Here is a 21,685-nt window from a genome sequence, read left to right as displayed (position 1 = left end):
ACGCAAACCCCAAACCCCACTTGAGTTAATTACTAAGTAACATCCTAAACATAAATATACTAATATTTATGTTTAGGGTGCTAATATGCTAAGTAAAATATGCTAATTAGCATATTTTTTATTAAGTGAGAAAATTCCATCACCAAATTTTTCTCAACTATAAAAAATAATAAAAATGACTAACAACATTAGACTAAAACAACGTCTAGACCAGACATAACAAAATACCTCAAATCTAGACAAAGACTTTATTACGCCTAGGTTTAACGATTTTATTCCGACGATCGACGAAAGTTTGATGATTGGTAAAAAGTTATACTGAGTGGTAGAACGGTGATCGTAAGAAGTACATGTAGGTGTTTTCTTGTTGTCATGGATTTGTTTAGCTCAGAAAAAATATTTTTTACCAACAACGGTAGAAAAATTTACTTACATCAGCGTGAACAAAAAACTAAGCCCTCGTACAAAAACACAGAACTTAAATTATCAGAAGCGAAAGTTGTCCTACTCTGTATATGAAAATTAAACGCTTGTTGTTGACGGATTTTCTCTAGCAAACAAAACTGAGTGTGACATCATACCCAAAGAAAGCAATCAAGTCAAGATACGAGCATAATGCAGGAGGCTCTTTGGCCTTTTGTATCTAGAAACATTTTTCCCAAGTCAAAGCAAAACTTTTATTAAATGGTGTTTCGCAACCTGAAAAGTTTTTATGTAAAGATTTGTAAAATGTTTTTTAAAACTAATTTTTAAAACACTTTTGTTCAACTCTTTCATTAATTCCTGATTTCTGGCTTTTCATAGCATGACTGGTCATTGCTAACAATAAATTGCAATAAAAATGAAAGATTTTACAAAGCGAAACTACACTCATGATAGGTGGTTAACATATTTTTTATTGCCTTAACGTATGCAAATAATTGTATCATTTTATTTAAGTACTCTGATTCGGTAATTTAGTGGCTAGAGTGTCTGACTGTAAATCAGAGTACTTGAGTTCAAATCGTTCAACAGGTAATTATTTTTCTGGCTCTTTTTGAAGGGCTTCAGACAAACAGACGGACACTGTTTTTATTATGGTATTAATTTTCACTCCTCTTTTGTATTTTATTAGCTTAAAATTTAATTTAATTTAAAATTTTTCACATTTTTCTGAAATTATTGCTACTTTTCATTGTGAATGAAAAATGATGCTTTATTAAAAATATACGAATATTTTGACAAAATATAAAAATCTTGTTCGATTTTTAACAAAACATCATTTTTAACAAAATGATGCTTTGTTAAAAATATCTGAAAATTTTGACAAGATATAATAATCTTGTTAAATTTTTAATAAAACATCATTTTTAATGAAAAATGATGCTTTGTTAAAAAAATATGACAAGATATAAAAATCGGAAGTTTGATTGACCGCAGATCATTAAATTGCTAGATATTTTAGCAGCTGGTCATGCCATGACTGCAGGTTTCAAGGCTGAACAGTATGTTAAACTTAGCTTGTCACAAAATCCAAGCTAAAAGCTCGCTACAAAAAACAACTTATTCGGTAAAAAAGATATATATCTAAACATTTTGTTTACTTTAGACGCTGATTCAGGATTTGTGGATGCTTCCAGCAAACTAGCCAGTCATATAGTCAGAGAAATCTCTAGCAGCAGAAAACAGGAGCTTGGAAGGGGAGTGGTAGAAAGGTGCTCTGTGAGTGTCATAACCTTTTTGTGACTGGTAATTCGTCACACTTGAAAAATTACTTTAAAAAGTCATATTTCATATTAATTTATCTTACTTTATATTTATTTTACACTCTATATTATTATATTACACTCTATATTATTATATTATATTACACTCTATATATATATATATATATATATATATATATATATATATATATATATATATATATATATATATATATATATATATATATATATATTATTGCTCTATATACTGTGGGTAAAGTACAAATCTTTCTGTTCTCCTTTTACATTTTTAAATATAAATAAACTAAAAAGCGTTTTAATAGCGATCAAGTTTTACCAATTTTAATCTAGAAGCATTCTGGCAATTAGATTACCTCAAGTAACGTAAAGGATAAAAAAGTAGTGTTTACTTTCTGAAAAAAATTCACAAAAAACCTGTGTGAGGTCATTTTTAACTTTTAACATAGCATTGTTTGTTATAGGTCAAGTATTGGCTGGCGCATTTTTAGTCATATTTGCACGGTACATCGTTGCTCAGTATATACATGTATATTCTCTGCATATCTATGTTTCATAAATCTATTCTCAGTAATTCTATGTTTAGAACACCTATGGTAGGTATATCTGTGCTCAGTGAATGCAAGCTGGCTAAATCTGTGGTTGGTATTTCTATGCTCTGTATATTTATGTTGGGTATATCTATAGTTGATATAGTTATGATCAGTATATCTATGCTTGCTAAATCTATGGTTGGTATATCTATGCTCAGTATCGTAGAACATCAATGCTCAGTGAGTCCATTTTGTTGTTTTTAAGGACTTGAAAGCCTCATTTAAGGAGCTTGCTGGTTCATGTAATTCAGGAGAAGAAGCTGTTGAAGAAGTGATCACCAAAAAGATATACTCTAAGGCTATGGTTGACTATGAAAAAGAAATACAAGAGGTAGCAACTCCATGGTTTGCTTCTAGTAATAGTAAACTGACTGTGACCTGTTAATTCTGGTACAAGGTGAAACCATTCTGTTAGCATAAACTATTTAGAAACAGTGACATTCATCCCTTTTGTATTGACATTGAAAACATTTGGTTTACTTCTATATGTATATGTACAGTATATATGTTATATATACTGTATATAATACATATATATATATACATATATATACAGTATATATATATATACTAGAAATATATACTGTATATATATATACAGTATATATTTCTATATGTGCAGTATCAAGTGTTGTGAGAGATCATCAGGTGTGCCAATTAATCACAAAGAATATCTATTTGCACCATTTTTATTCCTGAAAGTATCAAGGTGGCTGGTCAGCGCAGTTGTTAGAGCATTGGGATTTTAAACTAAATATTGTGGGTTCGAATTCAGAAGGAGGCAATTATTTTTCCAATCTCCAATTGTGACTTTAGACAGACGGACATGACTGTTAAGTACAGTGTTGGTCTACCAAACTGAGGGTTGTGACGTCAAATACCACCGAATACAATGTTTTTTTTCTAATTTCTATGCGTGTCTTTGGAAAGACGTCATGACTCTTATTACAGTAAAAGTTTTCATTCAGGAGTAGACAACTGTTCAGCTATAGAAATATGGTTCTGAAAAGAAGCTAGTTGTTTCCATTTTACTTTAATCTGCATTACACAACAGAATGGAACCAGTTTTGAAGATTTGGTTTCTACTTTTCTTTGCATTTTCTTGATAGCTTTTATGCACTGTTATGAACATACTGTGTATTTTTAAGCAACTTTTAAACTTGTCGTATGCTTTCTTTCCCTAGAAAATAATAATTTACTGTTGCATAAAAATATCAGATGGACTCACTACCGAGGTCTCTGCCTGAGCCAGTAGTATAATAAATCTTCTTTAGCCTAGGATACTTAGTTTTAATCCGAAATTTTATACTAATTAGTTGAAACAGCAAGACAAAGCTGAAAAGTTTCTCATCACATCATGGTATATCTTGACTTGTTTTAACATTAAAATAATGATAAAAAAATGTTATGACATCATTTTAGATTATTTGCTGGACAATCATATAGTGTTGTGTGTGGCTATATATGATAACCAAATATACCTTAGAATTTTATTAAAGACTTGCATCTAACATGAGGAGTAAAGACCGGCTGTTTTTTCCTAACAGCGAGTGTTGTTGCGGCTAACCCAACCCATCATTAGGTAGTCCTTAAAAGCTATGGCTATAAGTTTTTCCTATATGGTATGTTTCAAAGCCTTTTTTATAAAATGCTCTATGTAAAAACAATAAATATATTAGAGCTTGTCTGTTAAATTCACAGTTTGAGTTCCAAAATGCATCAGTGGGGGATGATGAGCTGCGACAAAAATGGAAACAACAGCAGGAAGCAAACGCCAAAGCGATCCTTTCTCGAAATAGAATCTTCCAACATTCTGGGAGCTCAGCTATTAGCAAGTATGTATTTTTCGGCTTTTTATATTAAAGATAAATATGCACAGAATTTTTAGTAAATTTTATCAAAAAGTATTGATATTTTTTATCATTCGTTTTTGATGTTTGAAGTGATCTGATTGCCATTGAAAATCGATAAAACTTGATCGCAATTAAAACTCTTGGAATAATGATGGATCAAAAGGACGTCACACGCTCTTGGAAAAATCTGAGCAAGAATTTATTTCTATATAAAATTGTTAAAATTCTTAGATCATTCTCCATTTAAAAATAAACTTACACAAAATGTTTGTAGATTTATCAAAAAGTTTCAATGACTTTCCATAATATGCGATTGTTTTTTATGTTGAAGTAAGTAATCTGATTGTCAGAATGTTTCAGGATTAAAATCGATAAAACAATAGCAAAAGTCAGACCAAGTGAGAGTGCGATTATGACGTGTATAATTGCAAAAAGACTGGCAGAATAGAGGTGTATAACGCTTAAATATAGACACAATAGCCGATATTAACTACTGCAACTATAACAAGTAGTGACGTCATTTCACGCAGATTTTTCTTTTGAGTGTTTTAATCACTTTCAAGTTTTATTGATTTTAATGTGGAGATACCTTGACAATCAGTTCTCCTCAAACGTCACAACGATTGCAAATTATGAAAAACTATTGATAATTTCTAGTCAAATCTACAAAGAATTTTGTGCTAGTATATTTTTAAGTGGAGAATGACACAGGAATGTTGACAGTTTTATATAGGATTAACTTCTTGTTAGGATTTTTGCCAAAAGCAAATATAGATTTGTCTTCCCTTGTCTGTCCTTTGTGAAAATGAGCTGTTAAATGAAACTGGTGGCTATGAACTTTACTCGCTGACTGCAAAGCGATAACTATACATATAAGTGTGTATGATATATATAATAATAATATAATATAACAAGGTATATAACAGTAGATATATATATATATGTATAATATATGTATAATATATGTATAATATATGTATAATATATGTATAATATATGTATAGTATATGTATAATATATGTATAATATATGTATAATATATGTATGATAGCGGTTCATAGTTTAGTTTTAGTTTCTCTCATCTTCATACTTTCTTCAATTCTATTTTACAATTAATTATAATATTAGTCATAAAATAATTAGTATTATTTCTTCAATGCCATAGTTTAAAACAAGATTACAAGATAAGAGTTTAATAATATAAGAACTACAGTATGCTAGTGAGTTATAGTTTAGTTATGGTTTCTCTCATCTTCATAGTTTTACAACAGAAAACACTCAGATATCTCTATTTGAGCTTCAAGACTTAGAGTTAGTATGTCACGAGTTCGAATCCTGTAGGAAGCAATCTTTTATAAAGTACTTTCATCCCTACCTATATAATTTCTTTAGTACAACAGTTTCAAGAATATAAGATCAGAGTTTTATAATATACTAGGTTACATTGTATTTCTTAACAGTAAATCTCTGATCTGTTACTTTACATTGTGTGACATCAACTATATTCCTAGTGATAATATACATGTATATATTATATTCATACTAAGAATATAGTATTATTATATAGGAATAGCATAATATTCCCACGACCAAACGAGCGGAGCGAATGTTTGAGTTTTATGATAAATGCATGTGCACACAACTCACGAAAATTATTCATCAACAACGCCGCAAACCCTTGTACCAAAATCTCATCAACAAATTTAACCATTTTTCAGTGGATTCGTTTAAGTATAATAACGATACAAAACACATAAAAACCTATTTAAATATGTTACCAAGCCTTTGTAAATTGTCAACAATATCTTAAAACTTACCCATCTGATTGGATTATACACAAATAGACAGATTAATTTGGCCGAAAATCGTTATTAAAACTTGCCTAGCTTTACTTTTATCAAAATTAAGACTGGCAAACGAAGCTTCGAGCGACAGAGAATAGAACCATTAAGTCGTGCCCATTTCACGAAAAAATAACGCGCACATTTCACCAGTCTATAGCATTGTCGAATTACCAAAGATTTCTGTAATTAACGTAGAATTACGGAAAAGGAATCGTTTCTTTTTTGCCGATTTCAAAGTAACTGACATTTTGGAAAACTTTGAGTACTTTGGTATTCTAACTGATGTCTAAAGCAGTGTAAGTAAAGAAAATGACAATGATATTTTTTTCTAACAATTCTTATGAGATTATTACAATATTTAATTATAAGTTTGGATAACTATTGAAGTGTTATAGTCACACTAACAACATCGATGATGGGCAGTATGTTAATGTTATTATTTTTTCTAAATATTTTTGTTAAATAGATTTTCTAAAAATCTATATTAATATCACAACTTCTTGATATTGTTAGCTATGACGTTTTGAAATGTAAACAAAATTGGGCATTGGTTTTCTATTATTACTGTATTACTATATTAATAATATTGGTTATTCTAATATTATCAGTGCATTTTACTCCTAATATTGCATTTCTCCTATTGCAGGGGGAGAGATATAAACATATAATCTTTTTCTTTCATCATTGCTGTTTGTCATGACCAAACACTTTTTTAAATAGATTTTCTAAAAATTTATATAAATATCACAACTTCTTGATATTGTTAGCTATGACGTTTTGAAATGTAAACAAAATTGTGCATTAGTTTTCTATTATTACTAAATTAATAATATTGGTTATTCTAATAATAACAGTGCATTTTACTTCTAATATTGGCCAATATTGCATTTCTCGTATTGCAGGGGAAGAGATATAAACATATAATCTTTTACTTTCATTATTGCAGTTTGTTGTATATAATAACACCCAGTACATTACAGCTACCATTGCAGTTATCCTATTGCACTGCAGTGCCATTGGACTGCTAATATTGCATTTCTCAACCATCAGTACCCTTTCTTTTTTCCAATATCACTTTGGTCATGGGCTGTATGACAGGGGAATTTCTAGTCTATATAATGTTGTTTTTCAACAGCGTAATAATTAGCTTTATTGACTGTTTATGGATAATCTTTTGCTAATTTTAGGAGGTGTTCCCAAACATTTGCCAAAAAGCTGTCTAGAGCTGACAAAGATTTGTTTTACGTTCGAAGTGGACGCCTGTTGAAAAACATCATACGTACAACGAAAGCAAATCCTGCAGGTCAAAACATAGAGTGTGATGAAAAGAAGTCAGCTCTGTACAAGGAATTGGAAGGGTGCATTAATACTGTCCATACAGATCAGTATTCTGAAAACCCTGCCACAGACTGTAGAAGAGCTCACAGCCTGTTTATTTCAGGGTTGGGAGATGAAAAAGACGCCCCTGCTACTATACCTTTCCATGGCATATTCAAGGACAGAGCAAGTAAGTGAAAAATGCAATAGTAAAAGATTATTGTACCTTTATTGTTATAAATTATATATATAATATAATATTTTATAATATGTTGTTATATGATATAATAGTACCATTATACATAATATACAGTAATATTATTGTAATAGAAAGTTATTGTATATGTATTATTGTAAGTTACGCATATTATGTTTTATAATATTAGGTAATATTATACTATTATATAGCATATAATATTATTAAAAATATATATGTATAATAATATTATTATAAATAATAATATTGTAATAAAAAATTACTAAATCCTTATTGTTATAAACAATGTATATTATATAATATTATATTAGTATATAATTTATTATAATAATTTTATAGTTAATATAAATTTATTAAAAATATCATTGTAAATAATAATATTGTGATAAAAAACTTTTGTATGATAAAGAATTAAGTTGGGCAAAAGCACAATACAAGGAAGATTTTTTAGAGTAAATCTTTTTCTTTCGTTCGTCCATAATTACTACAGTACATATAATCATCTATCTTTTATCTACATATTTCTGAAAGTTTGTGTATATGTGTGTTTGTCCATGAATAGCTATTGAAATATTTGAATAACCAATCCGTATTGCAGAAGATTTGTTCGCGAACCCTTTCGTTCGCCGTTCCGATGCCCTACTAAGTTAGCTACACAAGCTTGATAGATTTTCTAATCAACATAATATTATGTCGCTACATGGGAGCAAATACTCTACCGCTTTAGGTCATGACGCAGGGTGATTACTTAATGTCACAAGAAGCTGGTAGCTCTTATTAGTACGCTTGCTCAAATTATGCATTGGCAATGTGCCAGGCTAATGGCAAGTGGCAGGCAACTCTCATTGTTTATAAGCTGATTTTTAATACTCGGGCAATGCCGGTAGCACAGCTAGTATATATATAATTCTCAAAGTTAGTCATCTGTCTAGTTATAGCAATAATTTTTTAGGAATTATAAATGCACGCGCCGTTACTGGGTTGCAAAGAATCTCAGTTTATAATAATTGTATCAGTGTCAAATCATTTTTCAATATGACCTTTGTAGCAAAACAGACTACCTAGCCATTACTTGCTAATTAATTTAACATGTCACATTTAAACACTTTTACAGTTGTTTTATTTTTCTCTTAATTTATTTCAACTGCACAAAATACTTTTCTCATAATATGACATCTAAAAATTAAAATGGTAAATACTGTATATAATAAATAAAAATAAATTGTCTGACCAAAAACTTTTTTAACACCCAGGCAATACCAGACATTTGGTAGTCTGAGAATAGATTAGTTTTAGAACTTTATTATTATTAGTTACTAACTTTGAATAATTTTTCACACATAATTGAGTTCATAATGAGCTTTAACAATAATGAACTTTTAAAAACCTTTGCTTCCCAATCTCTATTAACAAATCCCATTTTGTCATTGTGCGTGTGTCTCTCTGTGTGTCTCTCTGTGTGTAAATGTGTGTGTATATGTGTCTGTGTGTCTATCTGTGTGCCTGTCTGTGTGTCTATCTGTGTGACTGTCTGTGTGTCTGCCTGTGTGTTCATCAGTGTGTCTGTATGTGTGTCTGTCTGTGTGTCTGTCTTTGTGTCTGTATGTGTGTCTATCCATGCGTCCATCTGTGTGTCTGTCGGTGTGTATGTCTGTGAGCTTTTATGTGTGTCTTTATGTGTATGTCTCTGTGTCTGCCGGTGTGTCTGTCTGTGAGTCTTTTCTGTGTCTTTATGTGCCTATGTGTCTATTTGTGTGTCTTTGGGTGTGTCTGTCTGTGTGTCTATATGTGTGTCTGTCTTTGTGTCCGTCTGTGTGTCTGTCTGTGTGTCTTTATGTGTGTCTATCTGTGTGTCTGCCTGTGTGTCTGTCGGGTGTCTGTCTGGGTGTATGTCTATGTGTCTGTATGTGTGTCTATCTGTGTGTCTGTCTGTGTGTCTGTCTGGGTGTATGTCTGTGTGTCTGTTTGTGTCTCTGTATATATGTCTGTCTATGTGTCTGTCTGTGTGTCTGTATGTGTGTCTGTCTATGTGTCTGTCTGTGTGTCTGTCTGTTAGTCTGTCTGTGTGTCTGTCTGTGTGTCTGGCTGTATGTCTGTCTGTTAGTCTATGTTAACACTAAAAGTTCACTTTTTGGCCGATTATAGAAATACTTCACACACATGCTCAGAACTTTCCGTCAGATGCTGAAAATATTTAGTTTCTAAATGTTATCCTGTTATTGCGAACAAACTTCTTAAACACTCATTTCTTTAAAAACTTTAAAAAATGCACATTCCCATACATTAAAGACAATTTCTCTTAATGAACACGCTCTTGGATTGAAAGCTGTGTAGCAATTTACGTTAAAAATCTACATGCCTACTATAAGCTATCTGCTTAAAAATGAATAAATAATTTATATTTAAAATATGCTTATATTTTGAATAAATTATGCTAAAACCAGCATTGCAGCAATCGAGCAACATTAGAAAACCAAAAACATTTATTTACTAATAAATTTCACACATTTACTAAAAATGGTAAAAGGTTCAACATATAAGTATAATATATTATTTGTCTATAATTGGGATTAATTATTTGGGAATATAATTTGTTGATATAAAATAGTTATACAGTCAGCAAACATATTTAAAGGTTATAGTACTGTGTCACAATCATAGAACAAAGAATAACAGAAAAGATCTGGAAATATTCATTTTTACATACCTAATAATTTCCAACAGACAACTTGTTAAAAGTACGGTTTAGTAGGTAAAAGTGAAAAATCTTGTCAAATTTGGAATAAATAAATATAAAAATATAAGATACTTATGAAATATATTAATTTAAGCTATAACTAGTGTCTAAAACTAGGTAGAATGAGGTAGTAGTAAGTAGTGTACTGTAGAATAACTAGTGTACTGTAGAATAACTAGTCTACTGTAGAATAACTAGTGTACTGTAGAATAACTAGTGTACTGTAGAATAACTAGTGTACTGTAGAATAACTAGTGTACTGTAGAATAACTAGTGTACTGTAGAATAACTAGTGTACTGTAGAATAACTAGTGTACTGTAGAATAACTAGTGTACTGTAGAATAACTAGTGTACTGTAGAATAACTAGTGTACTGTAGAATAACTAGTGTACTGTAGAATAACTAGTGTACTGTAGAATAACCTGTGTACTGTAGAATAACTAGTGTACTGTAGAATAACTAGTGTACTGTAGAATAACTAGTGTACTGTAGAATAACTAGTGTACTGTAGAATAACTAGTGTACTGTAGAATAACTAGTGTACTGTAGAATAACTAGTGTATTGTAGAATAACTAGTGTACTGTAGAATAACTAGTGTACAGTAGTGTAAGTTTTATCATTCACTAAAAATCGACTTGCGCAATACTGAGTCTATGCATCAAGTGTCTCTAAACTAAAGTAATAATAAAATAATAAAAATGATATAGTAACAATAATGATAATAAATGCCTATGTTATAAATTATTACTCATGTAATTTACTTTATTACTTTAAGGTTTTTTTAACAAATAGTTTTTTGTAAATTTTCTAGTTTTTTAGGTCTAGAAATGCCCAGGATTTTCTCATTTTTAAGCAGATAGCCCGCAGAAGGCGTGTAGATTTTTAATGTAAATTAATTCACAGCTTTTACAACAATAATTCAGCCTGTTCATTGGGGGCAATTGTCCAAATGTACGCCAATGCGCATATTTTTAAACTTCTAATAAAATGGGTGTCTAAGAGCCTGTTCTCAGAAACTAGATAAAGTTTTGAAACCAATTATTTTTAGTAACCTGGCGGAAGGCGCAGAGCACATGCCTGTGAAATATTTCTATTATTGGCCAAAAAATTGAAAATATAGAGTGCTTGCGCAGACTAACATACAGACGCATGTGCGGACACACAGATAGATGCACATACAGATGGAACATACCTGGCGGAAGGCGCAGAGCATATGCCTGTAAAGTTTTGATAAAATCAAACAGTTTAGAAACATACAGCATTTACTTAGACTAAAAGATACAATGACACAGTTAAATTTATTAATACAGATTATAGTAGTTGTAGCAATATTCACGCGCATACAATATACATGTATATAAAATAACTAACTGCGCTACCTGGCGTGACAAGAAAACAACAAACTGTGAAAACTACTATTACAATAATGCTCTTGGAGGGATTTCACTAAGCCAGCGTATAAGACAGATTAATGTACTTTAGTTCTGTTATTTTGTATTTTTATTTATTTTGCATTATTTTCAATCAATATTACTATTTTACTATAATATTACTATCATTATTTTGAATGAATATTTTTAAAGTAGCAAGGAATTACTGTACTTAATGCTAGTGGTTGGGGTACGCCTGATCAAGTTCATCTGTTGTAACAAAACTCTCTGAGTTGTTTATCACAGATGAACTTATGTTTTGTTTGAAACAAGTTTTGTTGTAACAAAACTAAAAGATCTAATCTAATCTAAAATCAGTAACTTACTCCTCATTATCTTCATCCGTAGCCTATATCAGAAATTTTTTGTCAGCAGACCAAAAAGATATGCTTTTTCATATCTTATATTTTCTTAATATACCATAAATAATTTTTCTTTTATTTGTTGTTAATGAGTAGACAACAAGTCATTGTGGTTGTCTGCAATGTGGTATGATTCGACCGACAGGTTCTAAGCTAGTCTGGACATAAGTTGAACCATTAAATATAATATTATTTATACCACCTTTTAAATTTAAAATGTAAAATATCAAATATAAAATGCAACAAAAATCAAAATACAGTTTATTTTTAAAGCTTATTTTCCTTGTTTACTGTACCGAGTCTTATCGACAATAAATTGCTGCGTAGGCTAAAAGGTTTCCTATTACTGTACTTTGGATTCAGGCTATGTGAAGTGCTTGTAGATCTACTGCATTTTATTTAGGACTAAAAACATCTCAATAGATACAAAAATGAAAAAAAATTTGATTAAAAAACCAATTTAAAGAAGATTGCAAAACCAAACAGACGTAAATCGCATAAGCTGTAAATTGATGACAACCCCTACTTGAATTGATGTAAAACCGGATTGTATTCTCTGTTACCTTTGAGGTTTATACTGGTAAAGTCTGATATGGAGTCTGCAAACACAGCAATATATGGTAGCGATGATCTATAGATGTAAATTGTGATTTATAAAATTTTGATCTAAGGCTATATAAACATGTTTACCGTAAAACCTCTATTTAAATGCTATGGCACTTTATTTTTCAACCCTTCTCCTATAGTAGCACTCAAATAAATGTAGCATTCAAGTCTAGTTTTTACGGTATTTATGTTTCTGTTATCTCAGGGCCTTTTTTTGAGAATTCCAATATGAAGTTCTCTTGCAATGTTTGTTTTGCAGAAAGGACAAGCTATGACTTGGGCAGTACCTTGCAACCTGAAGGAGATGCACAACAAGATGCTCCAGTTCTTCGTGGTAAGTTAAGTTTAGAATTAGTTTTTAAAATTAATGAATAGTGTTTATGGGTGTTCAGTTTATACAAAAAATCCCAAAGCTTGCTAGTTTGGTTAATTTGAAGTTGAAGACAAACAATAGTGCATTTTTAAACTTGAAAATAAATCTTTGTCTCTAATAAATAGGAACGTGCACAAAATTTTGGTTGATTTCATCAGAAATATCATAACCATATTTTCCTTTTGCTTAATCTTATATTTTGAATAATTGATGAAATACATTACACACACACTCACACATATGAGCACACTCACACCACACAGATGTATTGGTATTTTTTATAGTTCACGGTTGTTTTTTATGTTTGAGGTGATCTGACTGCCAGGATGTTCAAGATTAAAATTGACAAAGCTTGTTAATGTTTAAAGCCCTCAAAAGAAAACTACATGCTGATATGGAGTCACTAATTTTGTAGCTGCTTGTCTTACAGCATTACGCTACTCTATTCTGTTGTTCTCTTTGCCAAAGTGCAACTATAAACATTATAATCGCACTTTTACGTGAAGCTGCGCACTTTAACCGCAATAAAGTTTTTTAATTTTAATCTTTAAACATCCTATCAGATCACCTATAACAAAAATCAGAGTCTTAAGTGATCGAAAAATATCTATACTTTCATGAAACATTTATAAAAATTTAATATGATTGACCCTATGAGAGGCATATATTCAGGTTTGTACTTCCATGATTGTTTATCAATCTTCAGATACGACTCTAAGGTATCCTTTTGTTTTGTAAAGTCAGGTTATGGCACTGATTTCAGGCCTGAGGAAGGACGCAGTCCTGTGCCTATAGCTAGCAATGGTAAATGCTATAAGTTGCATAGGAAATCTACTCCCTCTCTCTCTCTTTATTACGTTTACTAAGGAGACATGGCATCAGCAGCTGTGGTGTAGTGGTCTAGAGCGCCTGACCAGCTAACAATATGTTAGGGTTAAGTTCCCAGAGAAGGTGACCACTAACAACAGGAATACCATCCAACATTGAGTTGCTTGCAGCTGCAGGGCATGTTTTTAATCAATTAGGTGTTCTTGTTACCGGGCTCAGGCATGTATAGCCAAGGTTGCAGCCAATTTCTGTGCAATAATGCTTTTAAAAACACGCACAGCCTCTGCATGCAGTAAGCTAACCAGACATCTAATACTTCAAAGAAAAAGTGTGACTCTATCTTTGAGGGAATCATCATGCATCTCTATACACATGGCGATTGCATATGGAAATCGCTTAAATTGCTTAAATTGAATATGCTTAAATTGTGTACGTTAATTCAAAATGCGCAATCACAAATGGTAAAAGTGTGTTTTTTTGCTTGCAGTTCTACATAATTTATAATGACTCGCTTTAATCTATATATATCTCATAATTTCTCTGTTGTCTGTCGCGTTATGGCGATAAATTTATAGCAACAAAAACCAATTTCATACTAAATTTTAAATTCCGACATTCAAAATGCAAGTCTACTAACAAGCACGGGTAACCACAAGACTAAGCCCTTCTTATCATTTTCATCGCTATTATCATATACTGAATAACCTTGTCACAATTACACACACTAAATTTGCACTTTTTATTATGAATTAACATTATATTTTACATTTGTTTTTTTTATTGTCATGAAAAGTTTTTTTTACCGTGACCTATTTCTTTAAGTTGTATTAAATTTTACAATGTACCATTTAAATTTAAAATGTGCCGTTACAATCATATTTCCAGTTTCCATAAATCTGTAAAAGCTAAATACTTTTCACATAGACAATTGTATTATTTGGAGTAAGAGGTGCCTCCAATTTCTTTCTTCATTCAATTCAGTCAGAGAAAGTACCAGACAAAGAAAATATAATACCTCATTTTTATGTTTGTGCCAGCATCAAAAGGTGCCTGTATCATTCACCAAAACGTTGAATACAACGAGCTTTTGCTGTGACAGTAACCCTTGTTAGACAAACACTTCCATGGACTCTTTGTTTATTTTTTCTATTAATTTATACAAACTGCCCTAAAGCAACTTTTTATGATATGTAGTTTAAAAGTTTGAAAAATAAATGTTGTTTACACTAAATAATAGCAACTTTTTTAGTAAAGAATTTTTTATTACCCGGGCAACGCCAGGCATTCAATAGTCTTCACTATAATAAGAGCGGTGCCCATTTGTCTGAATCCATGCTTATAACGTTAAAAAAAGATTCCACCACACAGGAATCAAACCCAGGTATTCAGATTCTCAGCCAAGCATGCTCCCACTTGCTCCACACAACCACCCCTCTATATCTAAGTATAATTGTGCCCATAGTTTTTACACAGGGTGAGCTCTCATAATAGATGGGACTGCAAAAGTACTAGTAGATATAAAGTGTGTTTTAAGTAGACAACTATTTATAAAGATTGCTTAACTTTGAGAACCTTCTGTAGAACAAAGTGAAGGCAACTCCTTGTGGGATTATTTGGATCAGACAGGCAACGTTGAACAAGAGGTGATTCCGGATGCTTTGGTTGAGGCCATTAGCCAGTAAGTAACCCAGCCAGTGATGGAAGTTTTCTCCTCTTTTTTCACTTGGTTTTAGCAAATACCTTAATGATTGTATTTGCTTGAAGTGGAACTTGCACCAAATTTCAGTAGAATCCATCAGAATGAGTTGGTATTTTTATCATTTGAAATGGTTTTTGATGTTTGAGATGATGTGACAGCCAAGATGTTTCAAGATTAAAATCAACAAAACTTGATTGTCACCAAACCGCTCTGACCAAGTGAAAGTGCAATTACGATGTCTGTATAGTTGCAAAGAGACTGATAGAATAGAGACCCCTAACGCTTCAACTTGAAAGCAATAGCCGATATCAACCATAGCAATGATAGCAACTAATGACGTCATTTTGCACATGTTTTTTGTCTAAACATTTTATTCGCTGTGAACTTTTGCCGATTTTAATTTTGAAACATATAAATGAAAGTATAGTTTAAAAATGTGGTTTGCAGAAATACAGTAGGTTGTTGTTCTGTACAATTCTTCTTTTTATCCGTAGTAAACTACAAATAACAAAATTTGGAAACCATGATATTATGCTGTGAAATTTGAGAAAAAAGAAAAATACCTGACCCATTTTTTGACAAAATAATAACCCATTATCTCAAATTTATTGTAGCAAAATTCTGGGTTGATCGGTTAACTCTATGATCTGTGGTCCATGTATTTGTATAGGTACTAAGGTGAGCTGTTATAAAGGCGCTCTTTAGCAAAAGAGATAATGAGGAAATGAGAATGATTGACTGTAAATGCTGCCATCTACAAACCCATATTCCTTAAATGGCATGTTTTTTAGACTGTGCTCTAATTGCGGCGTCAAGAATGCCCTCTACATACAAACACCAACAAACCCCAAGCATATAGTCATCATTGGATCAGATGCTGAGGCTATAACAACTTCTATTCTCTCAGATACGCAGAAGGCTCACACAACCTTCTCCCTCTCTACAAAAAATTGCTCAAATCTTCTGCTCACGAAACTATTTAGCTGGAAGGTAAAACAGGATGTTGCTCATCAAACTAGTTGGAAAACAGTAACATCTATCACCAGCCAACTTGTCGTTTCCGCTACAGAGAGATGTAAAGTAAATCCGGATTCAAATATGGTGTCATATGTCGTTACACCCGCGCACGCATTCTTAAGTTCACAGCAGTGCACAGCATCAGCGGTAGGTGAATGTTCAATTGTGGAACTGCGAAAGGAAGTCGAAAGTGAGACCACAATGCATCGGTATATTTTTGAGCAAGATGAGAAACTAGTTCAGGACCTTGCCCAACCGGTTTTATTACACCATAAGCACTGGGATCTGCCTCCATCCGATCCTTTCATGCAAGACATTGCCCTTTTGCGCCTTTCCAAACATCCTGGCAATGAAGGGTGGGAAGAGAAGGAGTTACCTCTTTTGCAATGCACAGAGAAGGATCTCAGGCTATTAGAAAAAACTGGACAAAAGGTAAAATGACTTTACATGAACCATAAAACACATAATAAAGTTTGTATTGTGTAACTCATTGCGTAGAACAGTTGCGAGTAGGCATTGTGCAAAACGTTTTTGATTAGTGTGTAGTTAATTAGCCTATCATGTCTGTAACTAAATGACAAAAATATACATCATACAAAATATGTTTACAGAATGCGCTGAGCTCAGTTCCGCTTTGCAAAAACTTTTTTTTCATTGACCAGCTGTGTCAGACACATTGCAGCGATGTAGGTTTCTCTAATTGTGAATAAATGAACTACCGATAATTATTTATAGAGTAATAATAGTACTAGTGACAGTGATGTCTTATTTTCAGCAATGATAGTAGTAATGATGTAAACTATAGTAACATTGATAACTCATCTGGCTCTTTACATGCTCAAGTTGTTAGTCACGGTCGTTGCGGAAGTTGCCAAAAAGTGTCTGAACCTATTTGTCACTTTTAATAAAATCAGTTGGTGTGAAATTTTATGCATGTTTTGTATAAATTTTGAATTTAGTCTCAAATTTTTTTTCCGAAAAATTTTTTGATTTAGAAGCTACGGCAGCTTATATGCACCTCTGTAGAATATTAGGTTTTACTAAATATTTATGTCCTGGTAAAAAATTAATTTAGTAGGAAAAGAATTGAAATTAACCTCAGCTATATTTGAAACCTTTTAAGCTCTGTAATACAGTCAAGTCCTTATTTAGCCAGCTGATTTGTTCTGAGGTTATTTAAGCATATCAGGTGTTGAAGTGTTTTACGGGTGTAAACTGTATTTAATTCACTTTGTTATACAGCTCAAACTACTTATAAAATAAATACTTCAAGTATTTATATAAAGGATTCAAAAAGTTATCTAAAACTATGTAAAAGATAAAATTATTTTTATATTATTATTTGAACTAAATGTGAAAAACTAAATCAACATGTCATATTTACTTTAATGAAAGCTTAATAATGTTTAATAAAAATAATTAGAAGAATAAACTTCGAACGTTTAGATAGTTATCAGACATGATGGCTCCCACAAGTATCAATTCAAAGTTCTTACACAAGTAGGATAACACAACTTTGCATCAAACACATTACAAGTTATAAACAATGTCTAAACATAGATAGGACAAATCCAAATATCAGTACTGTCAGATTACTGCACATTCATCTTACAGATTGTCATTAATGGGATGGAGGGGAAAGTTGTGTTCTCTCCGAAGAGTGTCAATAACGGTGACAAGAAATATGGACACCATCTCGCTTTTGTCATCAGTGATACCAGTGCTAAGTCAAGGTGAGGTTTTAACATAAATGATATAATATATTAGCCTGAAGACCTTAAGATATAATAATTAGCCTTAAGACCAGCAATGCCCGGGATTTTTTTTCATTGTCAATTAGATAGTCCGGTGATTTAATCGGGTCGCAGGTAACGAGTGAAGCTCTGGCAGTCTGCTTTCTCTTTTCCGCGAGAATTTTCAAAGGCAGTTTATTTGTGAAGGTAATCATGTCGGTCTACCAAGCTGAATATCATGACTTCAAGTCCTGGACAAAGCAATCGTTTATGGAGAACGTTAATAGCCGCCTATATCATTTCTTCAGTTCGACAGTTTTAAGCAGTATTGCTAGTGGATCAGTGTTTTTTAAAGATATAGATAGATTTATATGTAGATTTAGATATTGATATAGTTATAGATATAGGTTTAAATATAGATATAGATTTAAATATAGATATAAATTTGGTTTGAGATATGAAATTAAATGTTGATGTAAATATAGTTTTAGTTATAGATTTAAATGTAGATTTAGATATGGATTTAAACATGGATAAAGATATATATTTAGATTTCAATGCAATTTTAGATATAAATTAAGATTACCTTTAGATTTAGATAAAAATTAAATATAGATGTGTATATAGATATAGGTAGGTATATAGACAAGTATAAGTAGATATAAACAAACATAGATAAGTTATAAGCTGCCTAAGCTCTTTGCTTTTCAATAAAATTCAGTTTTTCTAAATATAACATGGAATAATCGATCTGTAATTGAGATTCAACGACCAGGTTGTCTTTTTTTTTGCTTTAGAAGGAGTAAAACCATAGGCTGTCTCAAACCATAGGCTGTCTCAAACCATAGGCTGTCTCAAACCATAGGCTGTCTCAAACCATAGGCGGTCACAAACCATAGGCGGTCACAAACCATAGGCGGTCACAAACCATAGGCGGTTTCAAACCATAGGCGGTTTCCAATCATAAGCGGTTTCAAACCATAGGTGATCTCAAACCATAGGCGGTCTTAAACCATAGGCAGTCTCCAAGCATAGCCGGTCTCAAACCATAGGTGATCTCAAACCATAGGCGGTCTTAAACCATAGGCGGTCACAAACCATAGGCGGTCTCAAACCATAGGGGTCTCAAACCATAGGCAGTCTTAAACCATAGGCGGTCACAAACCATAGGCGGTCACAAACCATAGGTGATCTCAAACCATAGGCGGTCTTAAACCATAGGCGGTCACAAACCATAGGCGGTCTCAAACCATAGGGGTCTCAAACCATAGGCGGCCTCAAACCATAGGCGGTCTCAAACCATAGGCGGTCTCAAACCATAGACGGTCACAAACCATAGGCGGTCTCAAACCATAGGCGGTCTCAAACCATAGGTGGTCTCAGACTATAGGCGGTCTCAAACCATAGGCAGTCTTAAACCATAGGCGGTCACAAACCAAAGGTGATATCAAACCAAAACAAAGCTTATTCATTCTCCTTCTCAGGAAACATACTGGTTCCAATCCTTTTTATGCAACAAATACAATATTTAAAGTTGTCGTTTCAAAAAGGTCACATGAACTTTTGTTTCAAAAACTGTTTTCTACAGACTTAAAGTGATTTGAAAAGGATGTATTTAGGAAAATTTGATAAAAATTTGAAAGCTTCGCATAACATGTTTATGTATTAACACATTTATGCATTTTAGAGAGGATTAAAATTGAACAAGCTTCAATTTTATTGCTAATTTTTTTAATCAAAGCTATGGTAAATCAATACCTTTTTTGTGCATGTAACTCCATATTTTCTTTCAAAAATGAAGTAAAAAAATTACATTCATTGGTTACCTTTGAAAATCGTAAATTAAAAACCTTTTTTATCTTATCTATTCTAACTAGAGTTAAACTGTATATAAAATAAGATATTACATCAGTGGTTATCCTTATATGCACACCTTGAGCACAGCATTCCTCTACCTCTATTCTTTCTTTCACTGTGCTATGTGAACGTTGTAGACCACTGGTAGCAGGGGAAAGTGGGTCCATAGTCTATCTAAGAGGTAAAGGAAGTCGACCCCTACCGTTTGGAATGTTCATAGGAGAGTTCGACGTGTGCTTACCAGGGTGTGATGTCACTATATACCAAGCAGTTATACTCGGCGCCGCTTTTGCTGCCCTTGAAGATGACTACGGGCATCATCTGAAGCAGATACGCCTTTTGCAGACATCAACAGAATTAGATTGAGGATGAAAGATTTAAAGATTAAAGATTGGCAATATAACTTTGAGATATTATTGCTTTTCAAGTGAATGCAGCAATAGAAAATAATTTTTATTGTAAAACTTTTTCTTTTTTCTCTTGTTTCAGACTGTATGCAGCTAAAAGCAAAAAAAATCAAACGCAAAGCATTTTATACACTTTCAGATTTATATAGATTTTTGTCTCCCATTTTGGCAGAGATATACTACACTTAAAATGATTGCTTTTTATTTTACTCTATTTTTCTATTACCTAAGACAATCACCGTTTAAAACTAGGTTTAAAATTTTATAAATCTGGCACAAAATAAGTCAATTTTAGTGCATTGCATTAATTTGTAATTGCCATACAATCAATAATTTCTATCAATTACTTTTTATGTTTAGTCAAACTATTCGAAGATGCTCAACAAATTACTCAGCTAGTTTCATAAATTCTGAATAAGTAAACAAAGTGTTTTGCTTTAAATTCAGCTAGCTAGATAATTTTGTTGAATATATTTGCTAAAATATTTTCTTCTGTATTTGCAATAGCTAGCAATAGGTTTTAAAAAACTAGCTTTTGATTTCCTGCTGACTTCACCTTTTGATCTAACATATTAATCCCAATGTTTTTATGGCTATCTGACACCCAATTATATATTGCTCAAAAATTGTGATTTTTATTGTTATGAGATTTTACTTGCTTTAATGTGTCAGTTCCAATAGCAACATTCTCTTTAGCAATTTGTTCAAATAATATTTTCTTTGTGATATATGGGTTTGACATTTAATAGGCGTTATAAACATCAAAATGCAAACAAAACTCAAGTATTGAAGGTTTTATGTCTAAATATGTTCAATAAATATTGCAAAGAAATAGACAACATAGTTTTTAATGCAAAAGCATTGGAGAGTTGTGCCTAATAAAAATTGTGGTATGACTATGATCTTGCGGTAAAGTTGTGACTTTGTAGCAAGGTTGTGACCATGTGGTAATAATGTGACCTTGTGGTAAAGATGAAACCTTGTATTTATGGTGTGACCTTGTAGCAAAACTGAAACCTTGTAGCAAGGTCACGACCTTGAAGTAGGTTCACGACCTTGTAGTAAGGTTGGGCTTTACCTTGTAGT

At 32.0% G+C, this 21,685-nt stretch overlaps 1 protein-coding gene across 1 annotated transcript in view; it reads left to right on the top strand.

The window, feature by feature from the left end:
* Window positions 1–21,345, top strand: part of LOC137398101 (uncharacterized) — a 44,566-nt gene extending 23,221 nt beyond the window's left edge. The window contains exons 7-15 of the mRNA XM_068084209.1: window positions 1,589–1,701; window positions 2,523–2,648; window positions 4,019–4,152; window positions 7,202–7,521; window positions 12,945–13,019; window positions 15,468–15,564; window positions 16,377–17,034; window positions 18,217–18,335; window positions 20,330–21,345. Coding sequence (XP_067940310.1) covers window positions 1,589–1,701; window positions 2,523–2,648; window positions 4,019–4,152; window positions 7,202–7,521; window positions 12,945–13,019; window positions 15,468–15,564; window positions 16,377–17,034; window positions 18,217–18,335; window positions 20,330–20,558 — 1,871 coding nt within the window. The 3' untranslated portion in view covers window positions 20,559–21,345. The remainder of the gene's footprint in view (window positions 1–1,588; window positions 1,702–2,522; window positions 2,649–4,018; window positions 4,153–7,201; window positions 7,522–12,944; window positions 13,020–15,467; window positions 15,565–16,376; window positions 17,035–18,216; window positions 18,336–20,329) is intronic.
* Window positions 21,346–21,685: the final 340 nt, after the last annotated feature.

This window comes from Watersipora subatra, chromosome 6 (genome assembly GCF_963576615.1).
Source record: "Watersipora subatra chromosome 6, tzWatSuba1.1, whole genome shotgun sequence".
NCBI lineage: Eukaryota > Metazoa > Bryozoa > Gymnolaemata > Cheilostomatida > Watersiporidae > Watersipora > Watersipora subatra.
The sequence above is the reverse complement of the archived record's forward strand: the minus strand, read 5'-3'. Positions and strand labels throughout refer to the sequence as shown.